The sequence below is a fragment of the Marmota marmota genome, unplaced genomic scaffold, assembly GCF_001458135.2.
Source record: "Marmota marmota marmota unplaced genomic scaffold, marMar, whole genome shotgun sequence".
NCBI classification, from domain to species: domain Eukaryota; kingdom Metazoa; phylum Chordata; class Mammalia; order Rodentia; family Sciuridae; genus Marmota; species Marmota marmota.
In genome coordinates this window covers 56755884-56775039 of record NW_025999968.1, presented here as the reverse complement: position 1 = coordinate 56775039, position 19156 = coordinate 56755884, and the positions used below count along the sequence as shown (strand labels likewise).

Here is a 19156-nt window from a genome sequence, read left to right as displayed (position 1 = left end):
CAGCAATAGAGCGCTGGCCTAGCATGGGCGGGACCCGGGTTCGATCCTCAGCACCACATAAAAATAAAGGCATTGTGTTGGGTCCATCTACACCTAAAAAATAAATATTAAAAAGAAAAAGAATTGGATGTTGTTATTATTAAGTGTCTAAGCTTTTTAAAAATAACTTTTTGTGGAGTAATTTATATATTATATATTCACTTATCGACACATACAATTTAAAGATTTTCATAAACTTCTACAACTGGGCAACAATCAATCATCATAATGCAGTTTTAGAACATGTCCTTTGCCTCAAAAAGCTTCTATTTGCTCATCTATAGCTAATCTCACTCCCACTCCCAGGTCTAAGCAACCACTGTTTTGCTTTCTGTTGCTCTAAATTTGCCTTTTGTTGACTTTTTTTTGCAGATGGAATCACATTGTGTCATCTATTATGTCTGATTTCTTTCACTTAGCATAATGTTTTCACGTTTTAGCATCTACCAATACTTCATTTCTTTTTGTTGTTGAATAATACCCCATTAGACCACTAATATACTCTAGTCCATCCTTATCCTCAGGGGACCCCCAAATGCAAGCACTGCCAAACCACAACAGTCAACCTGACAACTGAGATGGCCACTAAGTGACTAATGGGCAGGTAGCATATACAGCATGGACACACTGGACAAAGGGATGGTTCACATCAGAGCAGGACAGCATGAGACTTCATCACTCTACTCAGAACAGTACTACTAAAACAGTGCATGAAAGCACAATGCTAGAACAGAACTGAAAACTTACAAACTGTTTATTTGTGGAACTTTCCATTTAATATTTTTGGATTATGCTTGTCTGCAGGTAGTTAAAACCATGGAACATAAAACCTTTAATGGGGGGGATTACTATACCACATTTCACATATCCATTCACCAGCTGATGCATATTTGGATTGTTTCCAGTTTCAGATTATGAATAGAGTTTCTGTGGACATCTGTTTAAATGTCTCTGTGTGGACAAATGTTTTCATTTCTCCTGGGTATATTCCTAGGAGTGGAGCTGCTAGGTTATATGGTAAATTTTTCTATAACTGTTTTTTTTTTTTTTTTTCAGTGCTGGGGATAGAACCAGGGGCACTTAACCACTGAATCACATTTCCAGTTATTTTTATTTTTATTTTAAGACAGGGTCTCTAAATTGTCAGGGTCTTGCTAAATTGCTGGGGCTGGCTTTGAACTTGTGGTCCTCCTGCCTCAGCCTCTCAATTTGCTGGGATTGCATGTATTTAACTTTTTAATGAATCTGCCATCTGTTTTCCAAGGTGGTTGTGCCATTTTATATGCCCACCAGCAATGTATAAAGGTTCTAGTTGCTGCATATCCCTTCCAATATTTACTATTCACCTTTTTAAAATTGTGACCTAGCAATTCCACTACTGAGTATTTACACAAAAGATTTGGAGTCAGTATGTCAAGGTGATATCTGTATTCCCATATTCAATGTAGAACTTTCACAATAGCCAAGTTATGAAATCAACTAGGTATCCATCAACAGATAGATGGATAAAGACAAGGTGACATATACATAACAGAATAGTATTCAGCCTTAAAATAGAAGGAAATTCTGTCATTTTCAACAACGTGGATGGAACCAGAGAACATACTTTATTTGAAATAAGCCAGACACAGAAAGATAAGCACTTTATGTTAAGTTTTATACCAAGGAATCTAAAACAACTGAACAGAGGTCAAGTTTGGAAAAGCAGGGAGACCATGGTCAAAGAATACAATGCCTCACAAGGAACAAGGGTGATCTATTGCACAGCAAGGGAAATGTAATTAATAATAGCATATTGTATATTTCAAATGGCTTATAGGATTCAGATGTTTTCACCATTAAAAATGACAAAAAAGAAAAAAAGGAAAGGAAAGAAAAATAAATAAATAGATTGCATTTTAGATTTGCCAACAATCCTCTTCTAAGGAAGTCAAAACCATTTTCAGTGTTTTAATATCCATTATTTTCATGATCATCAAAAGTGCATTGATGGGGGCTGGGGTTGTGGCACAGTGGAAGAGCTTGCCTAGCATGTACAAGGCACTGGGTTCAATTCTCAGCACTGTATATAAATAAATAAAATAAAGGCCCATCAACAACTAAAAGAAGTGCCTTGATCTTTCACTAGCAATTCTATAAAAATGAGTCACGCTGCATGATTCAGACTGCAGGAAGTGATAAATCCTCCCTCTGGTGTTTCTGTGAAGGACAGTTTTCCTCTTGCTGGGATATAGCATCTTCCTATCCCAGAAAAAGAACAAACTGCTCAACCAATCAAACAAAAGCCCAGTTGATTGTTCAACACACAAAATCAAATAGTGGAAATGTCAGTAAATTCTACAATCAGCACAGCAGGGCTGCACCATAGAAACTGGCGGGAGCGGTGACAGGTGGCCTGTGGTCAGTGCAAGTCAGTCTTGTGAAGGAAGCTATCCCAGCCAGAGGAGAGGAGGCCAGGAAGAGGGACCTCTTATAAGATAGGAGTTCGGTTCTCAGAAGTGATGCTTTCTGTGACTGGGGTTTTCTCGGTGTGTCAAGGGGTGAGATGAGTGTGAGAGCCCATTGGAGCCTGGCTAAGTTCCTAAAAACCTGATGGAACCTCAGAAGAGAATTCTAGACTTCTGCAGGATCCTCTATGGGATTAAGTGTCCTGGGTCTCCTTTCACATTTCCTTTTCACAGCCCATTCCCAAATGAAGTAAGCTCCTAAATCCTGTTACAAGATGCCAGTTCAGCAAGAATGAGGAGTCTTATGACCATGGTCACTTGCTGGCCCCCACGACACCTCTGAGCTCAAACTGATTTTCAAAGGCCTCACAGAAGAGAGTGGCCTTTTTGACAGCCTCGTTCTTTTCTTCTGGAACTTCTTGGTCCATGCTCACATCTCCCCAATTCTCAAGTTATTTTCTGTGTAGAGGACACCAAAGCTACAGGTAGACTTACAAAAACGGTTCTCTTGCTTCTACTCCTAGCAACACATCAGCAGAACAGGCCCATGTGTCGATTAACAGCCATAGATAGGACAGGCCAAAGCAGTGTTTTCTAGTATCCACCAAGTGGGAAAGGAGCCAAATATTCATCGACAGGAAAATGAGAGAATGCTGTGTATTCACATGGAGTTCCATCAATCAGAGGATGAGCTATCCACAACTTCACATTATAATACAGACAATTCTTATAAACATATTAGAGCAAGAAGCCAGAAACAAGAGCACATACCATTTGAATTCATAGATACCAAGTTCAAAACCAGCAAATCAAATCTGCAGTGTTGGCGGGAGTGGAGATTAGAAGGAAGAACGAGGGGTCATCCTAGGGAAATGGCTGTGTTTATATGAGTGTCTTAACTTGCAAAAATATACCAAGCTTATGACATCTGCAATTTTCTATCAGTGTATTGTTATTCATTAAAGAGTTTACATTGAAAAACCAGCTTAGAAGGAAAAAGGAAGGCTTTATTGTTTTCATAATAATATTTATAAAAAATTGCTATGGATTTTCTTCTAAGAAATCATATTTTTTTCAATATACTCTTCAAATAGACCTTTGGAATATAAAGAGAAATAGTGATCATGTATATAATTCCAGAGAGCAATTTTATGCCTTACTGTAACATCTATCTAAGATAGTCTCAAGTTCTTTTTTATGAAGCCCACCATAATTTAATTCTGAGTCATGAAAAGCACGTTCCCTGGGCCTATTGGCTTGGTGGGGGTGCACATTTCTAACTTTTGTAGGCTTCCTTGATGACAGGTATTCTGTTCTTTCATGAAGATTCCTTTACTGAAAATCTCTGTGCTCAGTGCAGAGGAACGTTCCAGTGGGGAGAAAGGAGGTGGGTGCCCTAGGGCCCGCTGGCCCATCTATAAGATGCTATCACTTTTTGGCCAATGACAAACATTTGCAAAACAAATACCTATTTCCTTACTTGGAACAAAATTTCCTCTGAGTCAAGATAACTGGACTATATAGAAATCGAGTCTATGTGGGTGACTACGTAAGCACAATGCTGTCACCAAGGCAAAGTGGTCTCCCCGATCAGAGCAAGCAGCCCAGCCCAGGGATGTGCAAAGGGACCATGGAGGGTATGAGAAATCCTGGCTTTTTTTTTTTTTTTTTTTTACTTGTAGATGGACACAATACCTTTATTTTATTTATTTATTTTTATGTGGTGCTGAGGATCGAACCCAGTGCTTCACATGTGCAAGATGAACACTTTACCACTGAGCCCCAACCCCAGCCCTGTTTTTTTTAATCAAAAATTTATATGCTATCCAGTTATAATTAAATTAACATTCACCCAAAAGAAGTTTTGTCCAACCACAGAATGAGAGAAAATATTTGCCAACCATATGTCTGGTAAGGGTCTAGTATCCAAAATATGTAAAGAATTGTTATGACTCAAAACGAGAGGGCAAATACCTGTTAGAAAATGGACAAAGGATTATAATATACATTATACCAAAGAAGATGCCCAAATGACCTAGAAGCCCATGAAAGATGCTCAACATCATGTGTTATTAGGGAAATACAAATCAAAACCACAGTGGGATACCAAGTCGTACCCACAAGGACAGCTATTACCAGAAATGCAGGTGATGAAAGTCTTATTAAGGATAAGGAAAGCTGGAAATTTCCTACAGTGCTGGTGGGAATGTCAAGAGGGGCAGCTGCCTTGGTGAACAGTTTGGCAGTTCCTTGATTAAACAGTTTCCATGTGATCAGGCAATCCCACTGGAAAGTACATTACCAAAGGAAGTGAAGACATGTGTCCACACAAAAACTTGCATATAAATGATCCTGGGAGTATTGTTTATAAGAGCTAAAAATATGGATAAGTAAAATCTGGTATATCCACACAATGGAATATTACTCAACACCTTTGCTTTTATGGGGGAAAGGAGGCTCAGACAGGAGGATTACAAGGTCAAGGCCAGGCTCGGCAACTTAGTGAGGCCCTAAGCAACTTAGACTCTGTCTCAAAATAAAAAGTAAATAAGGACTGAAGATGAAGCTCAGATGTTAAGCGCCCCTGGGTTCAATCCCTGGTACCAAAACAAAATGAATAGAAACGAATGAAGCACTGACACATGATACGGCACAGATGCAGCCTGACAACTGCTAAGTGAAAGAGCCCAACACAGAGACCACATATTGTATGTTTCCAGTTACATGAAATGCCCAGCACAGAGAAGCCCACAGAAATAGAAAGTAGATCAGTGATTGACAGGGAATGGGAGAAGGGAGAAATGGAAGCCACTGCTAATAATACATTATTATTATAATATGTATGATATACAATATCACATATCCTCATAAAATATGTCTTAATCAGTCCCATGACAAGGTAAAAAGAAATGACAAAGGCAATAAAAAATCAAAAATAAGTCATTAAACCTTTTACTTTGAGCCTTAGTAAAGCATGTATTATATCTCAGATATTATCAATTGTATGTTTAAAATAATGTGATCATCAATACAGAATTTTACAGATTTTCATTAAACTTGATGATAAATGTTTAGCTGTTTTGTAATTCCTTCTTTAGTAGAAAAGTCCAAGAAGAAACATAACACAGGGAAAACACCACAGTAAGACTGGTTAAAACTAACAAACGGGAAACAATGTGGCAACAAACTGAAATGTGTGCTTTCACAGACTGCCCCCTAGAAAAAACGTGGCTGGAGAGTTGAAAATTATACGGCTGAAGCTAGGTCTGCTAGCCGATCTGATGAAAGTGCAGATGTTTCTAATGGGTTTCAGCTTGTGGTATTGGCAAGATTCTGCTTCAGATAACGAAGTTCATCAGCAGGAGTTACTTTTTGTGAGCCAGCCAAAGAAGGATGTGTCAGAGAAGTCAGCCTCAACCAAAAATTACTTCTTTAAAAAAGAAAGAAAAAACTCTCTCTCTCTCTCTCTCTCTAATATATATATATCTCCTAACCATTATTGGAGTGGCTTCCTTGGTGACTTTTTTTTTGTGCTGGGGATTGAACCCAGGGCCTCACACATGCTGGACAGATGCTCTTCCACTGAGCTACATTCCCAGTCATTTTTAAAATTTTTGAAACAAGATCTTGGTAAATTGCTGAGGCTGACCTCAAACTTGTGATCCTCCTGCCTCAATGCCTGCGTTGCTGGGACTACAGGTGAGCACCACCATGCCAGACTGGTTACAAATTTTGAACCGTTTCAGAGAAGAGAGATAGGGATGGCACCACATGGGCAGTCCAGTCACTGCGTCAGTGTTAGGCCAGCTATTGCAGAAAAGGAATTAAATGGGAAAGAAAATTGGGAATGATGGAGCCTGGAGAACTGAGGAGAGAAAGGTTGTCCCCAAGGGCAGCCACTGCTCAGATCTGCTGATTGGTTCTCCCCTCAGTACTGGGAATCGAACGTAGAGCCTCATTTGTACTAGGCAAGTATTCTACCGCCAGGCTACATTCCCAGCCCGAGTGACAATAACCAAGAGATGGGTCAACCTGGCTGCCCACCATCAGGTGAATACATAAGGAGAATGTGGCATCCATACACAGTGGAATGTCATTTGCCATCAAGAATGAAATCCAGTCATTTGCTGTAAAATGAATGGAATTGGGGGACGTTATGTTACATGAAATAAGCCAGGCGGGCAAGTAGCAGGTGTTCTTTCTCCTACGTGGAAGCTGAAAGTCAACCTGTGTGTCACATGGTGACTCCTAGGGATTCAGGGGGGCGGAGTAAAGGGAGTGTGGGTTCGGTTAGGGCTTGTGTGGAAATACCACACTGAACCCCACTTATATGCACAATTTATACATGATAACCAAAAATAAGTGTTTTTGCAGTGTGGAACTTGGAAGTTTGGGACATTATTTAGTTAATTCATGTAACCACAATGTTCAGTGAGATCTCCAGAGCCCTGAACTTCAGCATCATGAATATCAGGCCTGCAGCACTTGTGATTCTGTAGCACGCCACGGCAAAAGTGTCTGGTTTTCAGTACTTGCACTAAGCTGGCCCAATTTTAAGTAATTTTAGAAAACTACCACACATTATATTTTGAATTCTGGAGTCTGGTGCCAGAATTCAGACTAGGTTTGGTTTCTTAATGGTGATTGGACTAGATTTTAGTTCTCAGTAAAACTGATTTATTAAGAAAACTAAACAAAGGCAGTGTGATTATTTAATCTTCATCTCAATCAACACATGAAGGAGCCAGGGTAAGACTTCTAGTACTGTTCTACAGAAACCCTGCAAAGTAGAAGATGAATTCAATTCCTTTTTCGAAGAAGCCCAGGTGTACCTGTTTTGAAGTTTGTAAAAAAAAAAAAAACAACTTTAAACAGATTAAAGAAACAATAAAATAAAAAGATTAAAACTGTCTTGAAAAAAAATAACCCTACATTTGTTTAAATACAATAACAAAAAAATTGAAAGATCAAAAGATCACCCAAAAAAAGGGAGAAAAAACAATAATTGATGTTGGCTTCTTTTAGGCAGAGAGAAGAGAAAACAGAAGGATGACTTTTACTTTACAGTGTTTATTTTTCTATACTCTTTAGATTGTTAAAATATTTGCACAAACTTCCCTTTTTAAAAATATTAATAGGTTATTTGGGCAGTGAGGTTGTAAGCCATTTTGTTTTCTTTCCTATAATTTTTTTTCTACATTCTGAAAAATAATATAATGTTAGAAGTGTTGAATATAAAAGAATCCTGAAAAACTTTAACACAGGAACTAAGTCTAAGAACATCTTAGCCAAAACAGATGATTGTGATATATTCTTTTAAAATATTTATGTTAAGTAGAAATTTATGTAATATACTATACACAGGAAGACAACTATAAGTAGGATAATTAAGTAAAAAACCTCAAGGAATCATTTTTGATCAACAAAAAGTAAAATACAAAATGATTTTATACCAGATACTTTAATTGGAAAATGTTATTTCATTCAAGTAACAAGCTTAAAGTAGTTACCAAGTAAAAATGTTAACCCTCTACAACCTATATATTCACACACACAACCCTTATATAAGTATCACATACATTTTTATCTTGTTCCAGAGAAATTCATATCTTCTTTATTGCTACTCATGTGTAAATTATTTAGGGTTTTGATTTTTTTTTCATGAGGAAAAACTGTTTTCAGAATGCTACTGAGCAACCAAATCAACGTTGGACAATGAGTTGAAATTAGGATTTAATATTTAAATTATTTTTGCAAAAGCAAAAATAGCTGCATTATGACTCCGTTTAAGTGAGAGGCAAGCATGGGTGACAGCCTGTTAATAGGAATCACTTGTAATCTGATGAGGAGCATGATGACGCTGAGTGAGCTTTGAAAGCTGGCCTTTCCTGATAACAACCTGTGGACACAGACTCTTTGTCCTGGCACCTTTTCTGAAAAGGTCTGCGTGGGTGCACCAAAAAAGAATCACCAGGAGAAGAAAGAGTGAAAGTTGCCTTCTGAGCCTGCTAAGCAGAGGCAGCGCACGCAGTCCCCAGCCTCTGAATATCCAGTGGAAGATGTCATGTCCTGCCGGGGCTGTCTCTAGGACACAAGCAGGGGTCTTGCAGCAGCCCCAGGGACCAGTGGGGCAGACATGGGAGAGACCTAATTCATTTGGATGAGACGCACTCACTGCCCCCAGGAGGGTCACCACAAGGGAGCTGACCCTTACCATGGAGGCCGCCCCTTAGGCCATCCCCTTCTCTAGATGGGTTCACCAGCCCGCCTCTGCCCTGTCCCCCTGGGCCATTTTCCTGGTGACCTTCTGACTCCTGGCACAGAAGATGGTAGGTCTGCGTTTCCTCCCCTTGCTCTTCCTCATCTGAATCCAGCTCAGACTCATCGTTGTAGAAATGAAGGGTGGCTTGCACGGGGAAACTGGCCAGCACCTTCTCTCCGGAACTCTGCAGGTATTCTTGACGCTTTGAAATGGGTAAATAAAGTCTAATATTTAAGAAACAAATACATCATCAATCAACCCGAAAACAGGCCTACACTACCAAGACTCTTTTCCCCAGAAGCAGCTAACTCCCCCATCTTCCTGTCTGATTTTGCCTTCCCTACATACAATGGATTGTAAGTTAGTAGAACATGAAACTGTGGCCACCTAGATAGGGGACTTGGTAATAAACCCCACACTAGTTCAGAACTCTGAATGAGCAAATCAATTTTTAGACCTGAAAAGGTGCACTTCAACAAAGGGAATACGCTACTGAAAACACTGGATTCCAGAATTAATAGGCCCACTCTGATTAAATGGACAACTTGAGTCCTCTTGGATAATGGATGTCCCATTTAGGACCCAGGCCCCATTCCACCCCATCTTTTGAGCATGGAAAATGGAACCCTCTGGGCTCCGGAGGAAACTTTACTCTGAAATTCTGATCCATGGAAGCAGCTAATTTTCCAAATGTTACTGTAAGAGAACCTGGAGGGGTGGATCCCTGGCTTAGACAAAATAGAAAAGATGTGCTTAGGGGGGAAAAAAGAGAGGAAAAAAAAAGCTTGAATATATAAAAATTGATTCCAGGTATTGTGGGGTTTGGGATTCAAGTTATACACATTTTAAATATCCCCCATAATCTCTTGTCCTTGTACTTCTCATTTATTAATTTTCATGCTTGGTTCCCTGCAAACTTCTCAGGAAGGGTCTTGACTGATTCCTGCCGATTTCAACATCCCCTTCTAGACAGAAGAGCAAAGGCATGGTGTGCCATATAACACAGGGCATGGTGCACACCTGTGATCCCAGCACCTGCAGAGGCTGAGACAGGAGCATTGCAAGTTCAAGGACAGCCTGGGCAACCTAGTGGAAGCCTGTCTCAAAAATTAAAAACAAAAAACATTCTGGCAAAGTAACTCAGAGGTAAAGAGCCCCTGGGTTCTATCTCTAGTACTGCCAAAAATAAAAAAGAAAAGAAAACAAACATGACAATTTTAACTTTTAAAATTTCCAAGAGACCAGTGGTTCTCGACCTCCAGGGCATGTCTGACAATATCTGGAGGCATTTTTGGTTATCATAATTGAAAAAAGAAAGCTACTTATATTTCATGGGCAGAGGCCAGGAATGCTATTAAAGATCCCATAAAGCCCTGGACAGCCCCAGAACATGGGATTATCCAGCCCAAAGTGTCCACAGTCCTGAGCTAAGACACTGTGCAACAGAGAGGGTGCATATGGTCTGTACTTCTAGGACAGAATATAAGCAGAGTTTAGTTTGAGGGCATATTAAAAATTAGGTGTTTATGCTGAAGTATTTGCAGGTGAATTTGAAGGATATCCAGGTTTGCTTTAAAATATATCAACAATAACATAAATAGTTTGGAGAGATGGTAATGTGATCAGGTTAGAAGAATATTGATAATAATTATGAAGGCTGGAGATGGGTGCATGGGTGTTCTGCCATTTCTGTGTGTGTTTAAAAAAATGTTTGTTTTTTTTTTTTTGTATTGGGGATTGAACCCCGAGGTGTCTTACCACTGAGCTACATCTCCAGCCCCTCTTTTTATTTTTGAGACTGAGTCTTCCTATAATGCCCAGGTTAACCTGGAACTTGCTTCAGCCTCCTAAGTTGCTGGGATTACAGGTGTTCACTACTATGCCTGGCTGTTTGAAATTTTCTATAATAAAAGTCTAAAATAAAATGAAATAATTGTATATCCAGTTTGCAACACACAGTTATACTGATGCAGCTCATGCATCACAACTCACAGCATTTTCAGCAAATCAAAAATCTGGGAGTCCCAGCAGCACCCATGATTGCAGGCCTGGGATATGGTAAAGTGATCCTTGCAGGGAACGCAGTAGGGTGTGGCTCTCAACCCCAGCTGCACACTAGGATCAGTTGGAGAGCCTATAAAAATGCAAATGCTGGGCCTCTCCCTAGCACAGGTGCATCAGCAGGTGGGGAGCCATCCGAGCAACTGGATTTTCAAAAACTTCTCCAGGGATTCTATCAGGATTGAAAACCATGGATGTAAAGGACACTTAGAAACATTCCTTCTCACTGAGCATGGTGGCACATGCCTGTAATCCCCGCGGCTCAGGAGGCTGAGGCAGGAGGATCCTGAGTTCAAAGACAGCCTCAGCAAAAGTGAGGCTCTAAGCAATTCAGTTAGACCCTGTCTCTAAATAAAATACAAAATAGGGCTGGGGATGTGGCTCTGAGTTCAATCCCTGGTACCTCCCCCTCAAAGGAAACATTTCCTCTTCTAAAACCACACTAACCAGTCTGATGGGCTCTCAGGTTCATCTCTAGAAAACAGTGTCTTTGGGTCATATTGAAGTTTTCCAGCCTTCCAGGGTAACCAGGGCAAAAGCACCTAGAGGATGGCTGGAAGAATAGGATTGGTCTACTCTGATGAAGGAAGTGAGAGATGGAGAGAGAAAGGCTGAGAGAGGAAGAGAGAGACAGATAGATAAAAATCCAGAACATGAGCCACTTGCCTAAAAATGAATGAAATGTAAGTGGGAAACAGCCAGGAGAGTCCTGGTCACCACCAGGACCAGGAACAGACAAACCAAGAGCTACTGGAGGAAAATGCTCTCACATGCATACCCAGTACCCAGTATTTGCCCCCATATGCAACGCACACATTTTGAAGATCTACTTTGCACTAGACAACATATTAGCTTATATACCAGGAGAGAAATAAAATGTATTTCAGCATCTATGCAAATAACTACCTATGCATATATAATTCATATATAATTAAATTTAACACAAAGCATAATATGTGACAGGAAGCATAAAGAACAGAGAGAGGCCAATTCCGCCTTGCAAATGAAGCAATAAGTCAATGAATGAATATGTGAATAGATTCCAGAAATCTAACAAAATATCCTTGAAATTCCTTGAATAAGAAAACTAAATAATATTGGAGAATATATTGAATTCCTTTCTACTTCTTTGGAATGTACACAAAGATACTAATGTGTATTAATGCTTATGTTAAAAGAAAATGATACATTTCTTACTGTGAAGTCATATATTACCTGACAGGATGCTGAAACCCAAAGGCCCCCTTCGATCTCCAAGTCTGTTGTTTCTCCCCAGGCTCACACTGTAAAGACAGACACATACATACACAGAAACAATTAAGGAGCCATTGAAGTTTTTAAAGAAAAAATAGAGGTAGTCTGCTGTCAGTACCAATTTCAAACATCTTAGCAATATCAGATAGTTCCTTCTACCACAATGTCCCAGGCATTGTAAGGGCTTCTAACCATGGAGAATACAGACTCAGGGTCTTAGCACAGATGTTTTGCAATCTAATGGAGAGAAATGCATGTGTATACAAATAATTATGGTATAGCGCAAACCACTGCAACACATTCCTGATTCAACACAGGGAAAGGGACCAGAATAGGGCTCTGGGGCCTAGCAGGGATATCCTTGGCACATGGGTGAGAATTCTGAGACACTCCTGGCAGAGTGGAGCATCATAGTCAGAGAGACAGGAAGATAGAGGACTCAGATGGGAGAGCCCTGTGTGAAATGAATGAGACATTTGTGATTGTCACACGGCTCTGATGGGAGGCTGAGTTCTGATCCTAGACTCTTTTAAAACCCACTGTTAACTTTGGGTTTGGTCCTGCAGACTGATTTTTGAGCTGAGGAGCTCAACAATCAAATTTGTATTTTAAGGATAATAATGACTGCTGAGAGCTGTGCATGGGCTGGTTTGAAGCACCAGTCTGGGCGTGGAGGCACCAGTCTGGGTAGGAGATGGTAAAGATTTGAACAAAAGTTAACAACCAGAGGGAGGGAGGGAAAGGCGATTGGAGTACACCACAGGCCCTCGGCACCATGCAAGGGGCCTGTGATCACCTGCATGTCAGAAACTGCGGAGAGGGAAGCTCATCTGAGACCAGGCAACTAAGGACAATGTTAATGAGAACAAGAGACATGCAAAGAGCCAGGCAAGTCCATGCTGACTGCTGACCAGGAAGTGAGGTGATGGTCCACTCTGCCCGTCCAGGGTGGCGCCCGTTCTAACCAAACTCCTGATGGTGCTGGACCCAAGCGGATTTGCCCTGACACATAGCCAGGTTATCCAAAGGTCTAAAGGGCCAGGAGTCACCATGTGATCTCAGGTCTCTGAAAGCTTAGTCACTGTGAAAAGAGGGATGTGAGGCATTCTGGAATGGACCAGTCTGGGATGATTTGAAAATGGGCTGAAGAGTGGTAGATCAGAAATCCCAAGTTTTGGGACTCCAAAGATATCAGTGATAATCGGATTAGGAATGGGACAAAACTGCTCTGGCATTGCAAGGAAGGACTTTGAGGATTTTGAAACTCAGTTTTCATGCCATTCCTTCCTGTGGAACCTTGGGATGTGTGTGTGTGTGTGTGTGTGTGTGTGTGTGTACACATCTGTGAGGAAACTGGCCTGCTGGATACCTCTGCAGACATCACAGCTTATCCAGTCCTATTTTCATAATAAACTGTGATTAGCTGGGGGAAGAAAAGTAAAGCTTTGTGGAATAAAATCTTATGCATGCTTTGGAGGCTACAGGAAATTACTTCTGTGTTAAGCTGTGTGGTGATTATAAATTATACCTAATCAACCAGGCACACCCTTCCACTGCAAGCAATCCTGTCCTGCTGAGCAGAACTCCATGCCCTGGGACGAGACAGGGTACACACAACAATGCAACTTGGATGCACAGTGAAAAGCATTCCAGAGAAAGGATAGCTTCCTTAAAAAATCTGATTCTGACTAGACTCTGAAATGTACAATGTACCTACATAAAATTTAAGAACTGTGCCCCACAAACATACACAGCTTTTAAAATACTAGTGTTGGGGCTGGGGATGGGGCTCAAGCGGTAGTGCGCTCGCCTGGCATGCGTGCTGCCCGGGTTCGATCCTCAGCACCACATACAAACAAAGATGTTGTGTCTGCCGAAAACTAAAAAATAAATGTTAAAATTCTCTCTCTGTGTGTGTGTCTCTCTCTCTCTCCTCTCTCGCTATCTCTTTAAAAAAAAAAGCATAAAAAAATATCAAAAAAAAAATAAATAAAATACTAGTGTTAAAATATTCTGATTATTTTCCAAAAGATTTTATTCAAGATCCTTTCTCACTGAGGGAAGAGACTCAATATTCACAGTTTGATAATTAATGGGAACAGAAATGTACACAAGTTAAACAGTGTGTTTAAGGTATGGGTGTTTTCTGAAAATCCAGACAGTGGATTCCAGCAGAGACTTTTGGAAAGTGACTTGTGCCTCTGACCAGCTAAAGCTAAGTGTGGGGAGCCTGGAAGATAGGACCCTTTCAAGGAACCACCTCTGACATCTCCCAGAAATCACCTCCTGGGCAGTGTGGGCAAGTCGCCAGGAAGGAAAAGCAATAGAGGTCAAGAAGGGATTAGCTGGGGGATGCAGGTGCAGGCCAGTGTAAAGCACCTGCTTAGCATATGGAAGGCCCCGAATTCCATCCCAGCACCAAAAACATTTTTAAACATTTAGACTGTCTTTCACTGTCTACTTGGTCCCGGAGGTAGGAGCCCTACGGGCACCACGTGAGGGCGACTCCACTGCGGAAGGCACAAGTCCTTGAGGCCTTCCCTCAAATCCAGATTTTATTCTAATTTGGATCTCCGTGCATGCGGGCAGCTCTGCCTTAGGTCACCGGGCCTCACCCCAGGCTCCTGACCCCTTCCACTCCCAGAAATACTAAACAGGGCCCCAGAGCCTGCGTGGTTGGGAGAGGAGCACTGACAAGAACTGTTCCCCTAACGCTCCCCGCTGGGCCCCTCGGATGAGCAGAGGGTACCCTGAGCCTAGGTCTTGGTCGGTCCTGATGCTCTGTCACTCCTTTCTGCTCCTCAATTGAGATCTGCAAAGGGCTGGGCGAGGGTGGTGGGGGTGGAGGTGGGGTGGGGGAACAAGCCGGCAAAGTCTACAGCCCAAGGAACTTCTTCCACCTCCATCCAGATCCAAGGACCAACTGCTTCATCCAGTGTGACAGTCAACTAGAGTTGCTGCGGCTGAACATTTCTCTGCAAGGTAGTCTTTACTTTCGTCACAAAGGAGCGGGGGACCTACTGCCATTAGGCAATGTGCTACAGTATTTTTAAAAAATTAATTTTAATTTTTTTGGTACGGGAGATTGAACCCAGTTGCGTTTTACTACTGATCTATGTTTCCAGTCTTTTTTTTTTTTAAAGACAGAGTATCGCAAAATTACTGAGGCTGGCCTTGAACTTGCAATCCTCCTGCCTCAGCCTCCTGAGTTGGGAGGATTGCTGGGATTATAGGCGTGAGCCACTACATCCTGTGTGCTATTATATTTTTATTTTATTCTTGCAAATAACAAATATGGTACACATATATTTCATTTAAAAGAAAATTGAATGTAATTATAAACATTTTCTCTCCTTTAAAATACTGCTTTAAAAAACTTGTTTGAAGGCAAAAGAAGGAACTATTTTCCATTATTAGATATTGCATTTAAGAATAATTTAGTGATCCTCAGCATCACATAAAAATAAATAAATAAAAATAGAGGTATTGTGTCCATCTACAACTAAAAATAATATATTTTTTTTTAAAAAAGAGAATGATTTAGGCTAGCTGGGTGTAGTGGCTCCCACCTGTAATCCCAGCAAGTCAGGAGGCTGGGGCAGGCAGATAATGAGTTCAAAGTTAGTCTCAGCAACTTAGTGAGGCCCTGTCTCAAAATAAAAATAAAATAAAATAAATGGCTGGAAGATGTGGCTCGGTGGTTAATTCTCAGTATTTAAAAAATAGGCTTAAAAATTATACCACTTATTAATTTGTTATAGATTTTATTTGCTTGATTCTTTAATTAATAATAACTGAATTAAAACTTCTAGTATTCAGATTAGTTAAATATTAAAATATGGTGAAGGTCTATTTTCTCACACCCAAGTTTTCTTACCAGACTACAGATAACTAAATATTAAGCCATATGCCACATATGTTATGTAAATCAAATACACAGTTCTTCCTAGCCAGATTAACTCTTACAGTGTTTTAAAAGCCATCCAATTAGGGCCCAGTGTGTGGCCTAGAGAGTGCTCCCCTAGCAAGCACAAGCACAAGGCCCTGGGTTGAATCCCTAGCACCAAAAATAAATAAATAAATAAATAAATAAATAAGCCAGCCAGCCATCAAGTTACATTTTAAAATATAGCAAATGAAAGGAAGTCATTACTTCAATAAGAATAAAAGCAATTTAGTTACCAGGCTAAAAAAAAAAAAAAGTAGTGGCAATTAATCTTTGTTCACAAAGCCCCTCTGTTGAGTGTATTTGCTCTGACAACATGAGTTATCCCAGGAGTGCTTGTAGACTGGGTGGAAAGTACTTCAGAAAGGGCCAGACGGCGGGTGGGGGCTTTTAGCTGCACCTTCTGGACACTCCATTTGAAGCTCTGTCCTTATTTGCTCTGTGGCAAATAATGCATTAATGGTATGACACTCAATTTTTCTCTATGGTGGCAGCCTTCTCCGCCCCCCTTCCTACCTCTAGATTTGCGGAAACCCAAACATGGAAGAAATACCTTTTAATTCCCAAGAAACTGATGTGCCATAAGGGCTTTGCTTTTCAAGAAAGGATAAGCAACCAGGAGCCCGATCTGTAGGTAACTCAGGTCTGGTTAACACCTGACTCACACAGACTCCAATTCCCAGCCCTTGAGGCATCTCTAGGTTAGATGACCAAGGGCGGGGCAGAGGAGGAGACCCTTCAAGGTCCTTTCATTTTAGAGAAGGTGCCACTTTCTGCCTGGACTGATTACTTAGAACATCCACACTTAACCTTACCAGGCTTCCAGTTCTGGTCAGTTCTGCATCTGCTGGAGTCAGCGTCCAGGGTCTCCATGGTGTTGGGCTAGAACTGGAAAGCAAGTACAAGGAGAGAATGAATCCCAGGCTCCCCGGCCCCCAGTGCTGGGGATTCGGCTGTCCTTTAAATACCATGAGAGCTATTATCTAGTGTCTGGGTCAGCCTAGGGTTGGATCAGTGCTACTTATGTGTTTCTCTCCTGTGTATTTCTCAGTTTTCTGCCTTCAATTAGACTCTGGGAAAGTAAAGGAAACACATGAGTTGAAGGATTTCTGACCCAGTTAATCCTGGCTGGATTCTTTAGCTCAGGATTTTCCCACTATAGCTGGCTACTTTGTCACTAGTTTCAACTGCACCTCCTCATTGAAGGATCTTGATTCTCAGAGTTGGTTCTACAGAGTTCTAGAATGACACAAAGGAGATCTGTTTCTCCACTCAGGCTGCCTAGCCTACCCAACCCCATTCCTACTTCCCCAGCTGATCTGATTTCCTTTAATTTTATTACTTTTAAAAGGGCTGGTGCCCAAGCATGGCCAACGCTAAGCCCTGGGCACAGGGAAAACAAAGACTATCACCTTGTGACAGCCAAAGTGCAGGGGATCCCTTTGCAAAGTTCGTTTAGGGGCCCAAGACGTCAGTATTTCCCAGCTCAAACGTAGGTCCATTTCCTGGCCAGGTACCTTCTGGGCCTCTGTACTTCAGAATTGTGCCTTGGGACCCACAGAGCGTTGTAGCCCTCTAGGTCTCCAGCTAAAGAACTTGCTCAGTGTCACCGTCGAGCTTGGGGACTCCGCCCGGGCAGGGGGTTGGGGGGCTTAGCGACGCCAGAGCATTCAGCTTGCTGCTCTCGGAGTTTAAATGAGGCGCGTGCCTCTCCACGCGTCCACCCGGGTCGCGGGACACTCTCACCTCTCGGGCCCGTGTGGCGACGACGGCCTCCGGGAAACGTTCCCAGGACAGTGACAGACGCGCCCCGGCCCCTCCCAGGCTCCGGCAGCCGGCTCGGGTCTCATGGTGCAGGCGGAGCTCGCGCCCTCCAGCGGCGCCCGCAACAGGACCGCGTCGATCCGCCTGGAGGAGCGCACTCACCTACTCGCGCCCTTCGCGCCAGGTTTAAAAACGGGGGCGGGGCGGGGACAGGACAAGGGAAATCTCGGAGAGGGGAGAAAGGAGACGGCAGAAGTCCCGCGAAGGGACAGAGGAAGCAAGGACGGGGTGGGGACAAGAAAAGCTCAAGAGAGGGCGCCTAGTGGTCAAGCGGTGGCGGCAGGGTGTGGGTCAAGCAGGGGATTCGGGAAGCCCAGGGCAAAGGTGGGGAGGGGACAAAGGAAAACCGGGGAGGGGGCTCTAGGGGCGGGGCGGGGTCAAGGAAGCTCAGGGAGGGGACCGTGCGGCGGGAAGTGACACGGGAAGCCGGGAGAGGGAGGGCAAGGCTAACGTTTCCACCCGGCGCGCCCCCTCCGGGACTGGGGGTGACAGGCGCTTGTCGGGCTGGGGGTCCCCGCCAGGTGCGAGAAGAGAAGGGTCCCTGCTTCGCCTTTCAGTGGTCCCCAGAGGCCCTCGGGTTCTGACCCGCGAGCATCTAGCCCCTAAATTTCCGGAGAATCTCAGTTACACCATTTGAAGGCGGCGGCGGGGTTGGGGGACAGCTATAGAACCCTGGGGTCCCGCGTGAACCTGCCCTGTCCTCAGTGCTGAACCGTGGGTGTCTAGGACGCCTAGACGTGGGTGCTGGAACCTGCGGCCAAGGGAAGGCGCGCTACGCTCCCAGGTGACTGAGAGCCGCAGAGGAGACCCAGCAAGATGAGGATGTCCCATCAGAGCAGCCTTCCTAACGTTGGGAGCCTTGGAAAATAAAGTGGCTTTCCTATGGGACTTGTTGGGGAGGTCGGTGGGATTTTTCTCCGGTGAGCCCCGGGCTGGGCCCAGAGGTACCTCCGCGTGCGGACACAGTGCCAGCTCGGGACCCCGGGAGCGAACCTGGGGACATTCCCAGGGGCGCGCGCGCGCCGCAGCGACAGCCACCGCGGACCGCGCAGGGTGAAGGTTGGAGGACCACTCCTTCCTAAGTGCCTTGCCACTCCACACTGTGGGCGCGCGAGAGCGCGAGCGCGGGACTCCTGAGTTCCTTGCTGCACCCGGAACCGCTCTGCAGTGCGCCGGTGAGGCTGCGTGGGAGAACTGGAACCTAGTTGGCATAATTTAAATTTATGGATTAAAAAAGTCTCCAAAAGGGATTAAAATGTTTCCACAGTTTTTCTTTAAGATTTCGACAATGATGATCCTAAAGGCCAACAGTAATGCGGGGGG

The 19156-nt window shown here is 42.9% G+C and overlaps 1 protein-coding gene across 2 annotated transcripts; it reads right to left on the bottom strand.

Moving 5' to 3' along the window:
- Nucleotides 1-7928: 7928 nt before the first annotated feature.
- Ripply3 (ripply transcriptional repressor 3) lies at nt 7929-18166 on the bottom strand. 2 transcript variants are annotated; one of them, XM_048803656.1, is made up of 4 exons: nt 17756-18166; nt 16825-16891; nt 12025-12092; nt 7929-8972 (listed from the first exon to the last, which is right to left on the bottom strand). In XM_048803656.1, the coding sequence occupies exons 1-4, from the start codon at nt 17857-17859 to the stop codon at nt 8639-8641; spliced, it is 573 nt and encodes a 190-aa protein (XP_048659613.1). In that variant the 5' UTR covers nt 17860-18166; the 3' UTR covers nt 7929-8638. The 2 variants fall into 2 exon arrangements, with proteins under 2 accessions (XP_048659613.1, XP_015334251.1); XM_015478765.2 differs by having other exon boundaries at nt 16825-16897; nt 17756-18162.
- Nucleotides 18167-19156: the final 990 nt, after the last annotated feature.

Coding starts and splice junctions, on each gene's coding strand:
- Ripply3 (XM_015478765.2), bottom strand. CDS start 17,859: ATGAGACCCGAGCCGGCTGCCGGAGCCTGGGAGGGGCCGGGGCGCGTC. Junction 16,898..17,755: donor TCGCCACACGGGCCCGAGAG/GTGAGAGTGTCC, acceptor CTTGCTTTCCAG/TTCTAGCCCAACACCATGGA. Junction 8,973..12,024: donor GGGTTTCAGCATCCTGTCAG/GTAATATATGAC, acceptor CTTAAATATTAG/ACTTTATTTACCCATTTCAA.